Here is a 21,194-nt window from a genome sequence, read left to right as displayed (position 1 = left end):
GTCCATCCATCCAGACCACTCACATCCTCCACCCCTCCATTCCGCCTCCGTCTGTCCATCTATCCATCCATCCAGACCACTCACATCCTCCACACCTCCATTCCGCCTCATGGTAGCAAACAGAGTTGTGCAAAAGATTACATTTGCCTTTGACATTATGCAAATGAGTTTGTCATTCCTGCCCCCCCCCCATCACTCCCTTGTGGTCAATTAGTTTTATTGAGTGTTAGCTTTAGCCTTGAAAGAAGAAAAGCCTAAAAGCAAATAGTCTGCTTTTGATCATGCACTTCACACTAATGAATTCTCCTTGTGTCCTGCATACACAACTAAAAAAAATGAGTAAACTTAGCTCACTTGTTTGTTTTTCAAGCAACTTGGTGACTTCTGATATTAGCGGCACAGGTTATATTTCTTGCAAAGTTGCTTTCTATGATGAATGGCAATGAAATGCAATTTTATAGTCTTCTTAATCTGCATTTTTACATGCATCCATCTGTAGGCCTTGTCCACATTGGGGTTGCAGGTGAGCTGCAGTCAATCTCAGCTGACCTTTGGTGAGAGGAGGGGCACACCCGAGACTGAGACACGCACACACACACGCGCACACACACACACACACACACACACACAGGCAGATGGTTTTGTTTTTGTCAAACAGCAAGAGGCAAATTTAAGTTGCTCAGTTTAAATCTGAAATCAGCTTATACCTTCAATCTCATTTTTGCTTTTGCTGCTCTTCGCTATGCTCCGTAATGAGCTAGTGCAGTTGATATGACCCCCCCCCTCCCCGAGGATTATTATTACTATTATGACAACAATATGAAAATGTAAGGCAGGAGACTTGAAGAATCGTATTACCCATGAGGGCAGTTCATTAACTTAAGAGGCTTCGCTGAAAATAATAGACCACAACCTTGAAGGGATGTGTGGGAACTGGGATTATTTGTATCTTTACCAGGGTAGTTTTTCCCCTTAATATTGTTTTTAAGCAGGGCTCACAAATGGGCCAAATCTAGTAGATTGCAATATCTGGCCTATATTGCAACTGTAAAAAAAAAGAAACAAGGCTCAAGCCTAAGAGGAACTGTTGAGCCTACACAGACCTGGCATCATGACCTCCCAGTTGCAAGGTCATGAATTTAAATCCTGGCTCTGGCGTTGGGATTCTGCAGGTACTCTGGCTCTCTACTGCATTCTGAAAACATGTTGTGGTCATTGCATAATTTTGATTGTCCATGCGATTTTTTTTTTGCATTTATCCCACAAAATACTTAAGTCTAATAATTAACAGTATTATACTATACGGTGCAACATAAATGAATACGGGTAGTGTGTGACTCATGTAGAATTTACTATACTTTACACAATCATCAAAAAATATTTAATGGGTGATTTTCCTTCATTGTTTTTTTTATGTGTATAGCAAACCAATTATTTGGCTCATCTTCATGAGAAACGAGAAAAAACGTTTTTTGCACCCGCTCGGTTCTGAAAATAGGCTTAGCGTTTCACCAGTACACTGCTGACCTCTAGTGGCTTTTCTGAAGTGTTGCATATCAGAGGAAAAAAATACGTCTTCCTTTTTTCATGTTCCACAGTAAATGGATTTTTTTTTTTCCATTTTTATTCAAAATGTATCCTTTTAACATTATGGTCGGAAGTAATAACGTTGGGAAGAACAATACGACTTGACATAACTGACATTGGGCATTGGGCATTCCTTATGGTGACATTAGGAAGTGTCACTTCCCCTCTGACTTCCTGGTACGTGACGTCATTTGTGGGCGGGGCTACGCAGTCGCTTTCTGCTGCCGCTGACATTACTGTGGTCAAAGAGTCGGGGGGGAAAGGGGGTGAAAAGGAGCGGAGTCAAAGGCGAGTGGTTAAAGGGGGAGTGGGCCTGTCAAAGAGCCATCTCGCCGTGAAGGGGCCTCTTTTTTGGGGGGTCTGGCGGAAGCAGGTACGAGGCGGTGAGATGGATCGGTCGCTAGCTAGCGGTGTGCAGCAGGAACTGGCTAGCAAGCGGCTACATTCAAGGTAAGCTGTTTTCATTCATTAACATATATTGTCAAACCCTGGAAATGATAGCAAATGACCACTCGAAGCTTTTAAGTGGGAAAATGGGCAGGCGGTGGTTTGTGACTTCCGAGGACGGCTGGCAGCCAGAGATCGGTTCCAAACCTCAAGAACACTGGCTCGACTTGCATGCAGACTGAGCGGAGCCCACGTCCACTTTTAAGGCGTGCAGTTTTTGTCCATACAAGTTAAATAAAATAATGCACATACAACATTCTAGATCCAGATGTCGGAATCAAATGAAATCTGCCCAACTATCCGCATCAGAATGAGACATTAAATGATGACCTGTGTTATTTGACAATGCATGAGTCACATTTACAGATCTGCACAGTGGGTTTTTAAAAAGGGGTCTTACTGCACTGATTCTGCACAAAACAGTTTGCAAGTGCCTTGGTTCACATGATATGCTTTTGTCAAACTAGATCAAGAATTACAGCACAATTTAACACACCCTTTTCTTGCTTTGCTGAAATTAGCTTCACCCCACCCTTGACATTGCTGTATGGTTAATGATTCTCTTTTTGTCTAAATGTGTTTTGGCTTGTGAACAACACTCCATGTTCGCCAAAAGCCTACAAGTAGTCGCCAGTTTTCTGAGTTTTGGATTATGTCGTGAAAATTTTTTTGAAGAATTAAAGGGAGCAAGCTGACCATTTGTTTGTTAGTGTGTTTTTTGTGTGGCATGTAATATAAGTAGATTACTAGACCTATGAATACATTAAAAAAAGTAAGTTGATGTGATAGAACATATTTTTTTCCATACTATTGAAATTAATACTGTGTTTTTAAATTGAATGAACATAAGAAAACAAACATTCTACACACTGTCACTTTAAATAAAGTAATCGAGACAGAATTGAAGGTGGGAAAAAAAATCCCAAATATGTCATTGTGGGCCGCCCAGTGTGGGAGTCAATGTTTATTGCTGCTATGTTGTCAAGTGACATTTTCACGGTCTGTGTGATTGTTTGGCACTCATAAGGTAAATATGAAGACTGACTCACACTTCTGGCGCTTGCCCTCTGTGACCAAACGACACGTGACCTTTCTGCAAGACACGTTTGTTTGTTTTGTTCCTTGAAGCAAACTGAACTAAGAAAAGAAGAGACAAAAAGAGTCGAGTGCCCTTTAGTGTCAATTGCATGAGGGGAAAGGTGGTGGGGAATAACATTCTTGGGTTAACCTCCGTTTTTCTAGACAATCTGTAGTTTATAATTATGGCTGATCAGTTTTTTTTTATGCTTATGAGTAGGATTGACCAATTTGAATGGCTCTATTACACAGTGCCATTCGTAAGTTAACCACAAGGATGTCAAGAATGAAAGTAAAAAAAAAAAATGGAAATGAAATCACTGTTTTCCTTGTGCGGTTGCTTTTCTTTTCCTCCCTTCTCTGTCTTGTTTTCTTCGCATTCCTTCCATAGATTTGACTCCTTGAATTTATTTGTCGAGGGTAGTGTTTGATATTGCAATTCGAGAACCTATTTTACAACTCCCTCGAGGGATTTTAGAAGTTGAATTGATGCACACTTGGATGTCTTTCTAACTACTGTCTGCAATGAATTCAACTGCCAAGTAGCTGCTAATCGTCATCAAGACGACTCCTCAGATTATTTAGTCTCCTTAGCGACTGGTGCTATACCAAAATCTCTTCCCACTTACACTTCCGTTTTTTCATGCAGAAAATGAGTCAGTAAGGGAAAGTGACGCTCAGAAAATGCCCCCAATGCGGTTAATTTCTTGCTCCAGGGCAGTTTGACACACTAACTGGGCACATGAATCACAGTTCAAATGATTTTAGTCAGTTTGACCTTAACGCATTGGTTGTTAAATTAAGAATTGTTAACGGTGCATTTTGTTTTTGGGGAAAATTACGAGACACTTCATTGGATGTCTGATGATCTAATAGCGTTCCTGCTGGAGTAAGCAAATAGTTGGATTAGTTAGGGCCACTTACTGTGCTGCTTGGACACAATTAAGAAGGTGTATAAGCTGTCCAATCCTTTGAAAGACTGAAAAGTACTCACAGAAGCAGCATCAACCTCTGCTAGCTTGGACTACTTTAACTCGTCTTCTGTTGACTTGAAGAAAAAAAAAAAAAAAAATTCATTGGAGCGGCTCCATCTTGGAATCATCTAGACAGTCTTGTTTTTGGAACCTGAGAAGCAGATGTGATTCTTGGGGCTTGAAACTTACACTTGGAATTCACTCATTGTTTTCTTTCGGACATTTTGGATTTCATTGTATTAATGGACACTATAGGAGGTATCATCTGTCATTTATACTGTTTGACTCTTTTTCGGCAAATTGCCAAGTCGTCCAAGGCCTTATCATGATGGCATCGGAGTCATGCCCTCTCACAGGGGCAGAGCAGACGGTGTGCAGACTGGTGCACCACGGCCCTCGACCTCACGCCGTGCTCAAGCCTTTACACTTGGAGTTGCAGAGGTTTGTGGACAAGACGATTGGCAAGCAAAAGCACAGGTAGTGAAATTTGGCAGCTTGTACGGTGAAAATTAGCTGAGAGTCTTACATTTTATTTTACGGATAGTCACCTTGTCCATTGTCTTGAATAGGAGTCAATAACTTGTTTACAATATTGGAAAGTGTTTTTTTAAGAATAAAAAAACAAAATCGGAGGCCCGCCTTTTAGTAAACTTACAAAATAGATGAAGCAAAAAATATTAAAGTTGCATTGAAGATTTGGAAACACGAGAATAGAAAATAGTTACAAGTTTCATTTCATAATGTTGTTTTTCGAAATAATGGAATTTTTATTCCTCTTAGTTCTGTTTTGTTAATTTTTGTGTTTTTAGTTTTCATACGGCCCTAATACTGACCAACTAGTTTGTAATATCTTCACAATTTTTTTTTCCATCCCCATTCCACAAATTCCAAAACTAATTATTGCAAGATTTTATTTCATGCAGACAAAAATAATATTCAGGTGTAATGATTCAAGAGTACAGTGAAATGGCCCCTGATGTTTTCCCCCACTAAACCTACTTACTGAGTCCCATATGGTACATGCATCCATCTTCCCTTCTATAGGCAGCACATGTAGATTAGATTTGATTAGACTGACGAGTAATCCTTGATTAACTCTGCAATCCGGAATTTCATCAAATACCCTGCCCTTTAGTTCATCCTGGATTATCCAATCCGCCCATACACTTTGCTGATGATGCTTTTCTCCGTTTGTACGATTCTTCCATTCACGCACTTTTCGTGGCATTATCTGCTCTTTTTACAATAAAGCACTTGTCAATGGACACAAAGATGCCTTGTACATGGCCTCAAACAGTGCATGTGATCCAGCGGTTTCCATGGTAACCAAAGTATTGCGTTTGAGAAGCCTCTTGTCGAAAGGCATTGTATACAGTGTGTCTTTGTGCACACGAGTTGTGCAGTGAAAAGGTGTCATTGCTAAGGCACCAGTTGTCATGGAGATGATGACAATTCGAAAAGAGATGTGAAAAGTGGAGCTAATGTTACTGTCATCTAGGATGGAGGCGTCCTGCTTGGAGTTGGCTTTGGAAGGGGAGCGCCTGTGCAAGGCGGGGGACTTCAAAGGTGGCACGGCGTTCTTCGAGGCGGCTGTGCAGGTTGGCACGGAGGACCTCAAGACCCTCAGCGCCATCTACAGCCAGCTGGGCAACGCCTACTTCTACCTGAAGGAGTATGGGAAAGCCTTGGAGTACCACAAGCACGATCTCACGCTGGCCAGGTGAGAAAATCGCAGCACATTGCTTTTTCAAAATGGAATTCCATTTTTTAAAATCAATTCACATGACTTTTTTTTTTTGTAGGTCTGATGATTGATAGTTTTTTTTTTATATTTTAAATAATTTGCTTAGCCCCATTTTTATTTTCCAAATTGGCATTTTTCAAATAATGCTAAATATGTTTTCCTCGTGCATTTGTTTAATTGCATGATTGTTTCATTTTTTTGTAAATTAAATAACCCCAATCACGTCATCTATCGAGAGTTGTTTGTTCAACTATTTTTTTTTTTTTAATTCATGTAGCTGATGGTTTGTTGTGTAGTGTTTTTTACACACTGTGAGGGGAAAAAAAAGTGAGTGAACTTTCAATTAGGAAACTGTGATTGAAGAACTCAGTGAGAAATGTGGCATCCCATTGTGAATGCAGGTGGTATTTTGCTACCGGGAGTGATTAAAAGACCCCTGGGGTCAAGATTTACCTCGTTACTTTGCAGAACTGCCAGTCCCATAGGGAGCTAGTCCTGGTGAAGCTGCTCATTAAAAGGCACTTTAGTGTCTCTTGTAATTAAATCAAGTCTTTAAGCGCCACACTTTACTCTTTAAACCAGGACCATTTTATTTGATAGAGAATTGCTGTATTAACACGCACACATTTTGCTCTCCTAGGACAATTGGAGATCGAATCGGAGAAGGAAAAGCCAGTGGTAACCTTGGCAACACTCTGAAAGTGCTTTGCCGCTTTGACGAAGCCGCCGTCTGCTGCCAGAGACATTTGGATATCTCTCAAGAACAAGGCGACAAGGTCTGAAATGCCTCTCTGGATATCAACTACAGCTTATTTTGACTTAATTGCGCTTTAGGTGGGTGAGGCTCGGGCGCTTTACAACATTGGCAACGTGTTCCATGCCAAAGGCAAGCAGCAGCTGTGGGGCTGCACCCAAGAGCCCGGAGATCTTCCCGCTGACGTCAGAGACACGCTACAACGGGCTACCAGCTTTTACGAGTTTGTATTCAAAACACGTGAAAAAAAAAAGAAAAACACCTTCATCAGACTCGATATTCCTGTCAGTAAAATACTGTTTCATCAGGATGAACTTGTGTCTGGTGAAAGAAGTTGGTGATCGAGCTGCTCAGGGCAGAGCGTATGGCAACCTGGGCAACACGCATTACCTTTTGGGAAACTTTGTCGAAGCCATCAAGTTCCACAGGCAGGTAAGACATTCTTCATTATCTCTCCCGGAGCAAAATGTGTGCTTAGCACAAACTGTGCGATGGAGATAATTAGCACAATTTTACATAGTGGGAAAACTGTCGACCCAGAAATGTTCTGTGTTTGAAGAAAGCATCAGAGCTGGAAAAGAGATGTGAGAGTGTCTTTGTATTACGCATCTTTTCATACTTTTACACAAGCAAGCATACCTTATTTCCTTTTCATGTCACAGATCAGTAAAAAAAAAAAAAAAAAGCTGTTTTATGTCACATCAGACGGTAAAAGGAAAAGGCAGCTCAAGCTTGGTTATGACAGAATTTTGTGGGATCTCTGGATAAAAGAACAAAACCTTTTCTGTTTTTCAACTCAAGATTGCATCTTGTCACCCACAGAGATTATCCATAGCGAAAGAGTTTGGCGACAAAGCGGCAGAGCGACGAGCCTACAGCAACTTGGGCAACGCTCTGATATTCCTGGGCCAGTTCAACACAGCCACAGACTACTACAGGTGAGGGAAAAGGAAGCCTGACATCTAGTGGTGGCTGGAGGACGTGAAACAAGCTGAGCAATATAGAGCAGTAGCTGCTCACGTAAGCTTACACAAAATGCCTTTTTTTGTGTGGATCTTGAAGGAAAACTCTTCAGCTGTCACGTCAGCTTAGGGACCAAGTGATGGAGGCCCAGGCCTGTTACAGCCTTGGAAACACCTACACACTTTTGCAACAGTATGACAGAGCCATAGAGTATCACCTCAAGCACCTGTATATTGCTCAGGATCTCACCGACAGGTAAAGCAAGGACATTTACACAAAACCAAGTACGGAAGTTCAAAAGAACTGGGCGTGTTCTGGCAGGGTTGGCGAAGGCCGAGCCTGCTGGAGTCTGGGGAATGCCTACGTGTCTTTAGCCAATCACAAACAAGCGCTCCACTATGCCCGCAAACATCTGGAGATCTCCAAAGAAGTGAGGTTTGAACGCAAACACATTTTAATGCAGATATGAATTTTCTACCTCTATGTTTCTATGTACGGCAGATTGGGGACAGGAACGGCGAGCTGACAGCCAGGTTGAATGTGGAGCAGCTGATGGAAGCGCTGGGTGTTAGTGATGGCGACCTTTCACCTTCCAGTTCAGAGTTTGAGATGCAAGGTAACGCACAACTTGAGTTGGTTTTGCTTCCGTTAGCCTCTCATCTGATTCTTAGGCCTAATTTAGTATGAATAAAGATATATATTAAAAAAATGTTATATGTAATTAGAAATAACTAATTAACAGAGTTAGTGTCACTTTTTTAGTTTGGAGTCGCAGTACAAGAACAATAAAGGACACATTCTCGTGACTTGTATCTCTTTTTGGGTCACATGCACACCCAGCTGTGTTCAAATGCGGTGTCCCTGTCAGCTGACAACTCAACATTTAGGTTGTCCATTTTCTCCAAGCCATCCGAAGAGTCAGACAGACTCTTGTTCATTAGCGTCACGGCCGCTGTGACCACAACGTGGCCGCCGGCAACAAGCTTCGTGTTGTCTCATGATGTCCTTGTTATGCTTCCTCAAGGAGCGAGGCCCAAATTCACTAAGAGGGACAGCATGGACAGTGTAGAGCTGTGGAAGTTATCTTCTTATAAGGTAAACAAGCTTTCGGGAGTTGTCCCTCTTTGCATTTGACCATCTCTTAACGACTCGTTTGTCGTAGGACGGTGAGGGCCACGAGACCGAAAGCTTACCCAGAAGGTCTACGAGTCAGACGGCAAAAAGGAAAGGCTATCCCGATAGCCGCTCGTCAGACGAAAGACCCTGGTTGGACTCTCCCGTCGATGCTGATGACATCAATCTGCAAGTCTTGCCCCCTGTTCCAGTGAGTAGACAAGACTACGCACAAATTCTGACGTCTAGATTTTAAGATAATAAGCAACTGTCTAGAGCAGGGGTGTCAAACTCTTTTTTTATTTATTTTATTTTTATTTATTTTTATTTTTTTGTCGTTGCGGGCCGCATTGTACTCATAGTTTCCGTCGGATGGCCGTTGTGACTGTCAACGCAAATATTATATCCAGTATAGGCTACACAACAAACTAAATGAACTAGACACTAGTAAAACAAAATTCAAATATTTTAAAAAGATGAATCGTAATTAAAAATTGCGAGCAATGTCTGTAGTTTTTAAAAGTGAAGACAATTAGTAATTTTAGTATTGACATAGCAAGTCAATGCACAGTTTGTCTTCGCGGGCCACATAAAATGATGTGGCGGGCCGTATCTGGCCCCCGGGCCTTGGGTTTGACACCTAGTGTACCTCTGCTAAGGAGATTATATTTGCTTCGCTGTTGCGCTAGTCTTTCAATTCTACTTTTACTCCATGTCCTGCGTGTCCTCAGGTCTCCTTTCATTATATGAGACACAATTAGCCAGGTTAAATTGGGGATTCTTTTAATTTCCCTCGAGCTTGCTCAAAATGATGTAACAGGTTGCCCACCGTGGACAGGAACTCACCCCTCATCTTATTTTTCTTTGAGCTGAATTTCTTAGAGGTGCCAAACGGGTTGAAAAAAACAAAACATGTTGGTTTCATAGACAGCGCTAAAAAGGCTTTTGACGTGCTAATTCGAACCTCATTTCATTCGCTTTGCAGCTGTCTGCGTTGACGGAATAAACAGTATTGCAACGTTAGTAACTAACTTTTGTTTACTTTCCCAGCTTTGAATTAATTGCAATCACATTCTAAAAAAAAGTCTTGTCAATATTGATTCCACTTAAATCATTATATGATCGTTGGCATGGAAACAATGGTCGCTTGACATTGTTGCTTCGAGTCGGCCAAGTGTTGCCAACGTTGGCATGCAACCTACTCATAACTGCGCCCCCCCCCCCCACCCCCCCACCAGCACAGTGATAATGTGACCTTGATCACAGAAGCGCTTCCCACCCCCTCCCCAGCGCCAAGCCTTCCCATAATGACTTGTTTTCCCACAGTAGCTGAATGGCACAAAAAAGAGTCGCAGAAGAGAGAGAGCGAGGGCGAGAGAGACGGAGGGAGGGAGGGAGGGAGTATCCGCTTGAAAGCAGAGTTGGCTGCAATAGAAGGACACAATTGGGGAGGAGAGGGGCTTTGAGGGATGTAAGGTGCTCGGGGGGGGACGTAAGGGGAGAGGAATGACAGAGGGCGAGTTGGGAAGAGGAAACGCAGCAGCCGGTGAGTTGGTTCATTCATGTTTTCAGGAACAAAGTTTGTCTTCACGCTCGCGTATGGCTACGTGTCGTAACTTTTTCCGAGCTGCAGTGGTTCAAAGGTAAATTCAAATCAAGCAAAATTGTGTCTTGTCGCTGCCGACGGCATTGTTGGAGCTCTGCTGACCTACTTTACATTAAGCCGTGAGGCGTAGTCAACTCAACTTTTATTTAAAGCGCGAATACGGAGGAATACAATGACTTGTTTTCCCGAGAAGTTAGCTAGTGAAACTTTTTGTTCGTTACTGTGTTTGTGTCTGTGTAACATTTCTGGCTGCCACCAAGAGCAAACAGTCCCGCACCATATTGGCACAGAGGTGATGGTCCTCACAATGGCTGCTGACTATGTCCTAAAATCTGTGCTGTGGTTCTCTTCTACAAAAAAACAGCACCAAAGGGGGTCAAAGTTAATTTCTCCACCTCTGAACTTGTATCGGATGCAGATCCTGCTTGTGTAAATCCCAATTTATACAGCCCTTTCGAAGATGTGTGGCTGTAATTTATGAACGACACAGAGTCTTCGATTTTCGAGATACTGTCAAAGCTGGTTTATTTATTTATTTTTTTTATACATCATATGAGGTACCTGGTGCCTATGACATCATATGGTGATGGTAGATGTGTTAGTGGCTGCATTATAACTGGCATTACCTGGAACTGGTAGGAATTGTTTAATTAAGAACCACACATGCTGGTTATTTTTTTTCCGCACATTTTCAATGTGCCTGGTTTTAATTAAGTATAAAGTATAAATCACGAACAACATCTCCCTGTCTTATGGTCTACTTCACCACAGGAACTTTGCCCTGGAGCTTGGAATCGTTGAAGAACCATGAGAACTTTTGTCTTAAGTTTTGTTCTGGGTTGATTTTTATTTTTATTTTTTTTCCCCTCCTCCCCCAAACTCCAAAAAAAGACTCTGCTTATCCGATTGTAACACTTTTAGGAATAAAAATGTAGCTCAGCTGTTGAAAGAGGACAGTCACATTGCACTAATGGAGCTCTTGTGATGCCATCAAATTATTTCCCCACGCTACTCAAAAGGACAAGCTTCATTACGCATGATAATAATGGACACCCTGTTTAGTTATCTCAGGGGCAGCTTAGGTGATTCCTAAAACGGCTGACCTTGCTTGCTTGCGTGTTATGTGTGCTAGAACATTGGCCGTGACCCTTCTGATGAGGACTGCTTTTTCGACCTGCTCAGCAAATTCCAAAGCAGCCGCATGGACGATCAGCGCTGCCGCCTCGATGGATCACAAAACGGCGACGGCCAAGACGGCAACGCACTGTGCGACATGATTGGTCAGTTGCTTGGTATTCACTCAATAAGTCAATGTGAAACTGACACCCCCCCCCCCACACTTTCAAGATCCCGCAGTGACCACCTCCCCCCAGACAGAGGAGCTGTTTGATTTGATCGCCAGCTCTCAGAGTCGCCGCCTGGATGACCAGCGCGTCAACGTGGGGAGCCTTCCGGGTCTCAGGATCACACAGAACAACCTGGAACACCTGGTGGGGGAGGGGGAGCAGGAACCCGGTGACGACTTCTTCAACATGCTCATCAAGTGCCAGGTAAACACCGCACTCACTGTAGATTGATAATTTGCATTTTTGGACAATATTATGTTAATTTATATCCTATTTTTGAGCAAAGGGATGCAAATTACAACATTTTTTTTTTTAAATCCCATCATCAATTAATTGACAGATTAATTAGACGTGGATATGATAGATTGAAGTACTAAACCCACCTTCAAGTAAATACAGCAACTATACGCAAAGAATGTTGAATATTTAATATTTTGCGTGTGATCGCAGTCCTCTCGGATCGACGACCAGCGATGTTCCCCACCTGAAGCGGGTCCTCATGCGCCTACGGTGCCCGACGAGGACTTCTTCAGTTTAATCCAGCGGGTGCAAGCCAAGCGCATGGACGAGCAGCGTGTCCACTTGTCCAACGACGAGCAGGACAGCCCAGGCGAGGATTCGCCCGATCCCGAGCCACCCGGCGGGTTCCTTAGTTAGTGATTCAGACGAAGCGGGCTCTCGGCCCAACAAGCCGAGACGATAATAAATGCACGTCAAGATGAGCCAGCCGCTTGCTAGCAAAAAATTTCCCCCGTGCAACAGGTGGTGCCATTTAATTCATATGTGTAAATATAATGGGGAAACATGCACATTTTTTTTGCACGATCATGGGATTTTTCAATATTTGACCACCTTGGCGTTAAATAACGTAACGTGTGAACTCCGATCTAATGCCTTAATCAGCATTTTCTGTTGCCAGACTCAAGATTGTATTTGTAGAAGCACATCAACTGTTCAGAACTCATCTAAATTCTAACTCTCAATGATTTTGCACAGGAATCTAAAATCCGATTTATGGACATTAGTAACACATTTAATCACTTATGGGTTTTTTTTTCCCCCCGGTATTTATTTAGTGGGCAACGTGGCGGATGAGTGGTTAGCACATTTGTCACACACTTCTGAGGTTTGGGATTTGAATCTCAGATCTGGACTTCATGTGTGGGGTATGGGACCGGCATTTTTTTTTTGTGTGTGTGTGTGCTATAAGGTAAATGCCAAATCTTGTTTTAATGATTTTTAGGCAAAAATAATGATAAAAATAATGCTTGAATTATTGCTGCTTTAAGCATTCATATAAGACTGGTATCACTGATGTTCAGTGATGTTATTACTGTAGTAAAATTCAAAAGCATGTGATGCTTAATAGTTGTAATTAAAATAAGTGAGATTCCTGAGCAAAAAAGTACAGTTCAGTATTAGGAAATGTGTCGTCCAGGCCGCAGTTAATGTAGATAACTTACTGTGCCCATGTGGTCAAAGCCCTGTATTTACCTCTGTAATTCAATTTATTGGGAGTATTGGCTGGTTAAGCGCCCCCTGTCTGCAGTAAGAGTAATGCTGTAGTGATATTGCACTTGACCCATGCTGAAACTCTGCATTTTTGTTCGATAAGTACACAAAGAAGGGCTGTGAAAGGTTTGCAGAGGAAACTCCTTGACGTGAAGACAAGCCAGCTAAAGACGTTTTGAAGCTGTGAGTAATGTGATCAGTTTAATGGTACGGAAATTATTAATATGACCTGCTAGGCTTGTCCTTTTTATTTTTTCTCCTCCTCCCCTCTTCTGACATATATACAAAGGTGGCTCATACCTCATTTTTGTACCTCAAAGTGTAACTCTGCAGAGGAAAGAAAATTGGGAGCTGCAGTTTTTGTGATTTAACTTACCAGGTACGCTTCCATTTGTCACTGCCATAATTTGTATATATACAGTATATAAATATATTTTTTATTTATGTTCCGTTTGGGGGATACAAGTAATTTTGCCATGCTTTTAATAAAAATGTTCCTGAGATTTATTGATCGGTGCTTATTACACGTATTAGTTTACAGACGTTGCATTGAATAGGTGGTATTTCACAATGTTTGCTAAGACGAAGCACAAAAGGCCTCTTAACAAAAACATTCCTTGTGTTGGAATGTAAACCGGTCACCCAAACTAGATTTGAATTCAGGCCCATTTTTTTTTGGTTACCATGTTTGACTTCTCTCATTCTTTTCCCTACTAAGCAAAAGCCTCCAAAATACCTTGACGTCCACCATTGCAGCGATTCCCTTTTTTTTTTTTTTTTTTTTTTAAATCCTTTTTTTTTATAGTTTAGTAAAATACAAACCGTAGTACTTCCTTCACGCTGAGCTGCAAAATTGCTTCGTCAGCATTTATCTGCCTTTTACACAAATCCAGAAGGACATTTGCGCAACTGTGCACAGTATCATAGACAGTCACATGGTATACCGTAATCAGAAATTGAATTGACTAAGTTCCTCTGCCTCACTTCTGTGTCAGTGCTATTTATGTACATTTGAACACAGACGGGGCAGCAACACATGTAAACAGACAGTATAACAATACTCACAGGCGGTCGGCATCACATCATTTGTTTAACCAATGCATCGTCAAAGACATCAAGCCATTTTCAACACTTTAGATTGATCACGATTGTAGAATAAATAAAATTTTACTGTTACTGAACAGTAGCGCTATTTTTCTTGAAAAACAACAGAATAGAAAACATTTTTTCTATTTCTTTAAATAGGCTCTGCATAAATTCGGTGTTGTCCCCCATGTTTCCAGTCTGTATTTATACAGAAGAGGAAGTAATACAGGGGGGAAAAAATAATTTGTACAACTGCCATCTTTTCCAGGTCTCAGCCTTCTCTGTAATTTCACCCCTGCCTCCTCCGACCATTCGTACTCCCCCCCTCCCATCCTTATCTCCTCCGCTGCCCTCTTACCCAGAATGCAGCGCAGGCAGACAGCGCAAGCTCAGCCGTGCTATAAAAAGGCGTTACGTGGGGGAGGGAGGGCTGCCGTTCAGCAGGAACCGTGCACGTTTGCTCACCCACTCACTGCTGGGGAGATCCACAGGGTCGGCGGCCAGCCCCTCATACCGGGAGATCAGGAGACAGAAGACATAGGACAGGTTAGTACCAAGGATGCAAATGAAGGAGAACGACAAGGCAAGTGGGGTGACGTCATCTTTGTCAAATGGGAAGGGGAGGGTTGGTCTTATTTGAAAGTCACACTGAGAAGATGTAGCTTGGTTGGCATCTTTAACATGGAGAAGATGCAAGATGAACAAGAAGGTAGTTTGACAGAGGTTGATGGGAAGAAAAAATAGATGACCAGAACTAGTAGAGCACAGTTCATTTCAAGTTCCAGCACAGATAGGAGAAATGGGGTTGATGATGCATCGAGAAGGTACAGTGGCAAGAAAAAAAAAAAAAAAAGCTTGGTTTGATTTTCAACCTTATTGTGGCTTAGGTCCACAAATTTCTATCAGGTAGGACCAAAGTGAAGGCAGGGTCGATGCTTCATCCTAATGTCAGAGAAAATGAGAAAATAAGATTCAGGCCATATTTTAAAAAAAAACCAGGATGAAGTGTGTTCTGTTGGAGACAAGGAAAAGAAAGGGACAAGTGAAGGCATGTTCAACTAGTGACTTCTAAAGTTTGGCCTCTTGCCCGACTGGGGAACTATATGAAGGCCCCAAGTAACAGTAGAGTTGACTTAAAATTTACGTCACAGTGGCAGTGCAGGCAAGAAGGCAGTTTGGACTTCACAGCTACTCAGAAAGTAAGCCTAGGCGGGAGGAGGAGACATCGGGAGTACCAACTTATCATAAAAAAAAAAGGCTTGAGACTTTTTTTAAAGATAGGAAGTCAAGCTGTCAATCATCATGAGGTCCTGGAAGGGAAAAAAAATTAAACAAGTATTTTGGATCATTTTAGGAGAGTTGAAAAAGTCACCACCTCTGACAACTTTTGTAATTGAAGAGTCCAGCAAGAACCAAATTGAAAATTGTCGTGTGGGGTGTCTGACTTCAGTTATGTGAAATAGGGGAGGTGCAAGCATCTGGACATCTGTCAATCAAAATGAGGTCAAAATGTTATTCAAGACAAAGTCTAGAAAAGACTGAAATGAACTTCTTGTGTTTCCTAACAAAGAAGACAGAGGATGTTAAGCAACAATGCAGTGTCTTAATAGCATGCCTTCTTGTGCTATACCATTTTCCATCTACGTCCATTAGCGTCCATTTTGCAATATAGTTGAAACATGTCCGTAATGGCAATTTCACAGCAGCCTATTGATTAACTCGAATGGGTTTTGTGGAAGTCAGGCTGCATTCACTGACATGAACTGCACCAGTAAATATCGCCCACTGCTCTGACGTCAAAGGGTCTTCCACATCGACTTGCCTGCTTACCTTAAAGGGACAGTAAGCGCTCGGACCCCATTGAATCACAAGAGCGAGTGGCTCTCTACAGCAACCAAAGGTGGAATGCGCCACTTGCCTTTTACTCGCCTTGGGAGTCAATGAACGCCTGACACACGATCCCTTCACGACAGCTGCGACCGGCTCTTTTTTTAGCAGGTTAAAAAATACATTAACGATATTATTGAGGCGGTGGGTTCCTGTTACATTTAAAATGCAAACAGTAGTCGAAAATCCACGGATTTAATACGTATGGAATTGAATCATGTGAAAATGTTTAACGTGCCATGAAAAGTCCCGGTCCCAAATAGGCAAGGTGCTGACTCAGATGCAGGCCTCCCGAGAGACCTTTACTGGTGCCACAGGGTCAACGGGAACAGGCATAAAAATTGACACCTTAGACGAGTAACGAGTATAGCTAGCCACAATCTAACCTTTGCAATTCGTCGTCTGAGTTTAGCTGAGTTTCTCATATGATAATTTTCTAAATTTTTGACTCAAGACCATGAGGCTTTTCATATTTGAAAGGATGAACTTTCTTTGCAACGTCAACCGTAACAGAAGGAATTGTCAGTTTGTGTTTTGGAGCTTGATCGATTTTTTTTCTAAAATAAAAGCAATAGTATAATAAATATACAGGAAGGAGTACAAACCTGGATTGAACCTGTTAAAGTAAACTCAAGGTTTGAGATTTCTTTTATGTTTACATTTAAATAAAAGATAACACCGCTGACAGGATCAGCAGCATTAAAAATGGCTAAAAAACGCCAATTTAAAAGAAAACAAATAAAAAAAAAACAACATACTTGTTGGGCAGGATTGGACATGTCAATCCAAATGCTGGCCCTCCTCTTTCCTCATTCCTTTCAAGCCTTCTGGGTGAAAAACTCCAGCAAGAGGAAAACAATGAGCAAATTGGTTTGATGATTGTGCAAGAGTTCATTTCCAAATGTAAGACACTGCCATTGTTTTTGTTTCATTTATGCATTTTAGGGCTTGAAATGGCAACACATCACAGCATGCAACTTTAAATTTGACAAGTGTGCACTATTTCCAGTCATGTGTATTTCCTTCGTTGACGTCACCAAGATGTTTTTGTTCTTTATTTCAGTGGAAAGGGAGCTGACAACTAACGCAACACAATGGCAGGTAAATGACGCCCTAAACGTGTCACTAAGATGACAACATTATTCTGATGTCATTGTTTAAGACGTGTGGAAGTGTTTGTATTTTTATATGACGTTGGGTGGAAAGCACTAAGTTTGCCTTGCTTCTTTTCTTGACATCTGCCGCCATCTTGTGGACATTTTGGAGAATACGGCGAGGGAGTACCGTACAAGCTCACATTTTTATTATTGATATTCCAAACTGAACTCGGAAAAAAAACCAGCTAAAATCTACCCCAATTTATGTGCGTTGGGAATATGATATTAATAGATTTATGAATCATATTTATTAGCTGTTTATTTCTACATTTGGACCGCCCGTTGACATGGTAACCAAGCCAAAGCAAACGTAAGAAGTGCGGCAGACATGGGGAATCTATGCAGCTCTATGCAAGACATTTCCTCTCGACATGGTCTGTAATAGCCGTTTCGTTATATATTTGTGCACGGATTAAATCTATTACTTTATTTGTATTTTATTTTAACTTGAAATGTATCTTACTGATCAATGAGTATTTTTGTTTATTGTATTAAGTATTATTATTTTAATTTAAAACTGACTGCATGAATGGAATATTACCTAACTGCCTTTTTTCCTTCATTTTTATTTTGTAATAATTTTTGAAAAATAATAGCTTTGAAAAAAAGCCACGATTGAATTTATACCCCAAAAAAGCTTTTAAAAAAAAATCACGATAAAGAAATAAGGGAATCACAACTAGTCTTTTTTTTTTTTTAAATAATGATGTTTTTTTTTTTCTATTTCCAGACAAGCTCAAAGACGCTAAAATTATCTTTGTGGTTGGTGAGTATAATACACAAGTGTGAATTTTGGCTCACTTGCAAAGGCACACATTTAAACACGCTATGATTTGTAGGTGGACCTGGGTCCGGGAAGGGCACCCAGTGTGCAATGATGGTGAAAAAATACGGCTTCACCCACTTGTCGTCCGGGGACCTGCTCCGCGCTGAGGTGGACTCGGGCTCTGAGAGGGGCAAGCAGCTTCAAGCCATCATGCAGAGGGGAGAGCTGGTGCCACTGGTGAGAGGAGCACACGAACCCATCGACCATGCAATTCTTGTTTTTCAAGAGCTAAGCTAAATATGGTTACCTTAGGTGAAATCGTGCATGGATTGTACAACTGGAGCGTGCTGTTATGTGTTCAGGACACAGTGCTGGAAATGATTAAGGATGCCATGATTGCCAAGGCCGGCGTGTCCAAAGGCTTCCTCATTGATGGCTACCCCCGCGAGCTGAAGCAGGGCGAGGAGTTTGAGAAGAAGGTAAAAAGTTGAGACTTAAAAAAATAAAAAAAAAACAGCTACACACAAACCTCGTATTTGCGCCCCCAGATCGGCAAACCGTGCCTGCTGCTGTACGTGGACGCCAAGTCCGAGACCATGGTGAAGAGACTTCTGAAGCGCGGTGAGACAAGCGGCCGCTCGGACGACAATGAGGAGACCATCAAGAAGCGACTGGACCTCTACTACAAGGCCACCGAGCCCGTCATCGCCTTCTATGAGAAGCGCGGCATTGTCAAGAAGGTGAGCATTACTGCACTGGTGACTCGAGTGCCGCCAATTATAGCTGTAACTAATGATTATTTTAATAGTACCAACCACAAAACATCTTATTACTGTTTGCTAGCGTTATTCTAAAAAAAAAATAATAATAATAATGCAAAACGTCATACACCATTGTCAAAGGTTTACTGTAAATAGTTGATATTGGAACACAAAGAGTGCAGCAAAAATAAAGCATGTAAGAATACTCATTATTAGGAATTCTCAGATTATAGGTTATACCGCCCTCTAGTGGTGATTAGAGTAATTAGCATAGTCTCAATAAATTCAATTCAAAGTCAATGTACAAATCTCATTATGGCTATTTGATGACATCATCATCTCGCCCTGCCTAGGTGAACTCTGAACTTCCGGTGGAGGAGGTCTTCGGCCAGGTCACCAAAGCTGTTGATGCACTGTAGTTAAAAAAAAAAACCAAAAAAAAAAAAACCAACACTCTTGTTTGTTTGTTGCTTTGAGTTTACAGTTAACTCCGCCAAGAACCAACAGTCCCAATTTGGACAATATGTCATCGGAATGTTAAGGTTGCCAACAATCCGAGGTTTGGGGTTTGAATCTCAGCGCCATCCTTCCTTGGTTAGTTTGAAGGTTCTCTACCTGCTTGTGTTTCTTTTTTTTTTTTCTTGTCTCTTTGACTTCCTCCCACATTCCAAAAATTGAAGAGACTAAATTAGGGCCATCCAAACGTTTTCTTCCAACAACTACAAGTATATTAAGAAATTGACCATTATGTTAAAAGATGATATCGATTTTTACCAAAACAACTTTATATGATTCGAACCCTCAAGAGACCAAGCAGTTCTACTCACAACAAAAACTTCCTTGGCGGAGGTAATAACATCACACATTTCCTCTCATGTGCCTCCAAAGTTACAATAAAAAAAGTACACATATTTAATAATCTTCATATATCAGGATTAACATAGCCACTTGCCGCCTTTTACGCCATTTCCTATTTGATGATTAGCATCAAAGAGCATTTTTGCAATCCTTTAAATGCAAGTTTTTTTTCCGACTTCTCAAAAGCACATTTACACGCGAAGGTTGCCATCAACAAAAAGCCGTCATGTATATAAAAATGCAAAAGTCTAATAAAATCTTCAACATGTAAAGTGATGCCGGTGTAGCTTAATATTTAAATCTGCCTTTATTGGTATCTGGCTGTAGCATTGAAATAATGACTTCTTGGCCATTTTGAAAATAAGATTCACATGACTCAGGGGAAAGAGGAAGTGCCCCTTCTTTAGAAATATCAGACACAACAGGATGACGGACATGCTTTGCCATCAAGTCAACACTTCATAACACAGGCACACTTCCACCAGGTATCCGGACTATCCTCCAAGGAGGCTCAAGATGATGGGGGAAGAAGTGTGTGCGTGGGGGCACAGGATGCATCTTTGTCGGAAAACTCCCGACAAGAAAAGGCGTCGCTAAGCACTTTGAAAAGAAGTCATGCCTGGAATGCCGATAGTAAATAAATTCATTGAAAAATGCCAGTGGACAAAAGGCCACCATCCAGGCCATGCGATAAATCACGTACGCAGTTGTAAAAGACAATAGGGCAGGAAGAGTAGCACGTGGATGACACACTGGGCGCATTCTAGACATGCAAATTCAACTAAAATGGAGACCAACCAACATCCTTGTGGAAATACATGACACCTTTTCATCCTCAGCTATGATTTAACGCCCTCTTGTGGCACGACAGGAAATGGCAGTTGAGAGATTATTTTACAGTAATGGTTAAAGACAGTATATCTTTTTCTCCCATAGTTAGAAATTGAGATATAGCTAAATGAAGGTAGAATATTTTCATTTTATACATAATAAATATTTCTATATTAAAATATACCATGGAATACATTTTATTTGTCATTTTATTTTCAAAATATTTGTTAATAGATAATTGTTTTGCAAAATAATACATCTTTCCTTCTTGAAAAAAGAGAACTTGATTTTTTTAAATACAATCCTTGATTTGAAAACAATTTACCTTGTACCTTGATACAAACCAAATGTATTTTTTATTGTAATACATAATTTGAAGTTAGATTTATTTTTCACACCGAAAAAATGTAATTTATTTTTCAAGTATAATATTTATAGATAATCTTTTTCCCTCACCTTCAGAGAGAACATAATTTTAACAAAATAGTCAAATTTATTGAAATGTTTTCAATGAGGCTGAGAGGACAAGACAACCAAGACTTCATACAGCACAAACATGATTAAATTTTTATTTTAAAACATAGCATGAAGAGTCACACGAATTATTAAATAATAAATACATTTTCCACTTTGCATTTATTATGCATTACCTGGTACCACAAAATGAGCCTTTTGGTGGCTGAGGAGTCTAAGGGATGACATCACTGATTAGACGCGTAGTTAGA

General features: G+C 41.1%; 2 protein-coding genes across 6 annotated transcripts; both read left to right on the top strand.

Moving 5' to 3' along the window:
• Positions 1-1,888: 1,888 nt before the first annotated feature.
• Positions 1,889-13,630, top strand: gpsm1b (G protein signaling modulator 1b). Its single transcript, XM_085927111.1, has 14 exons — positions 1,889-4,562; positions 5,584-5,805; positions 6,470-6,605; positions 6,664-6,806; positions 6,892-7,015; positions 7,406-7,521; positions 7,646-7,801; positions 7,868-7,976; positions 8,048-8,162; positions 8,571-8,641; positions 8,709-8,870; positions 11,398-11,545; positions 11,613-11,815; positions 12,062-13,630. Exons 1-14 carry the CDS (start codon positions 4,411-4,413, stop codon positions 12,266-12,268), a joined length of 2,064 nt encoding a protein of 687 aa, XP_085783237.1. The 5' UTR covers positions 1,889-4,410; the 3' UTR covers positions 12,269-13,630.
• Positions 13,631-14,556: 926 nt separating this feature from the next.
• On the top strand, positions 14,557-19,929 carry ak1 (adenylate kinase 1). 5 transcript variants are annotated; one of them, XM_085927114.1, is made up of 7 exons: positions 14,557-14,755; positions 17,160-17,197; positions 17,984-18,019; positions 18,093-18,256; positions 18,382-18,498; positions 18,568-18,759; positions 19,134-19,929. In XM_085927114.1, exons 2-7 carry the CDS (start codon positions 17,191-17,193, stop codon positions 19,197-19,199), a joined length of 582 nt encoding a protein of 193 aa, XP_085783240.1. In that variant the 5' UTR covers positions 14,557-14,755; positions 17,160-17,190; the 3' UTR covers positions 19,200-19,929. The 5 variants fall into 5 exon arrangements, with proteins under 5 accessions (XP_085783240.1, XP_085783242.1, XP_085783241.1 ...); XM_085927116.1 differs by having other exon boundaries at positions 14,636-14,792; XM_085927115.1 differs by lacking the exon at positions 14,557-14,755 and adding an exon at positions 16,913-16,999.
• Positions 19,930-21,194: the final 1,265 nt, after the last annotated feature.

This window comes from Syngnathus leptorhynchus, chromosome 12 (assembly GCF_054491065.1).
Source record: "Syngnathus leptorhynchus isolate UIUO chromosome 12, UIUO_Slep, whole genome shotgun sequence".
Taxonomy (NCBI): domain Eukaryota; kingdom Metazoa; phylum Chordata; class Actinopteri; order Syngnathiformes; family Syngnathidae; genus Syngnathus; species Syngnathus leptorhynchus.
The sequence above is the reverse complement of the archived record's forward strand: the minus strand, read 5'-3'. Positions and strand labels throughout refer to the sequence as shown.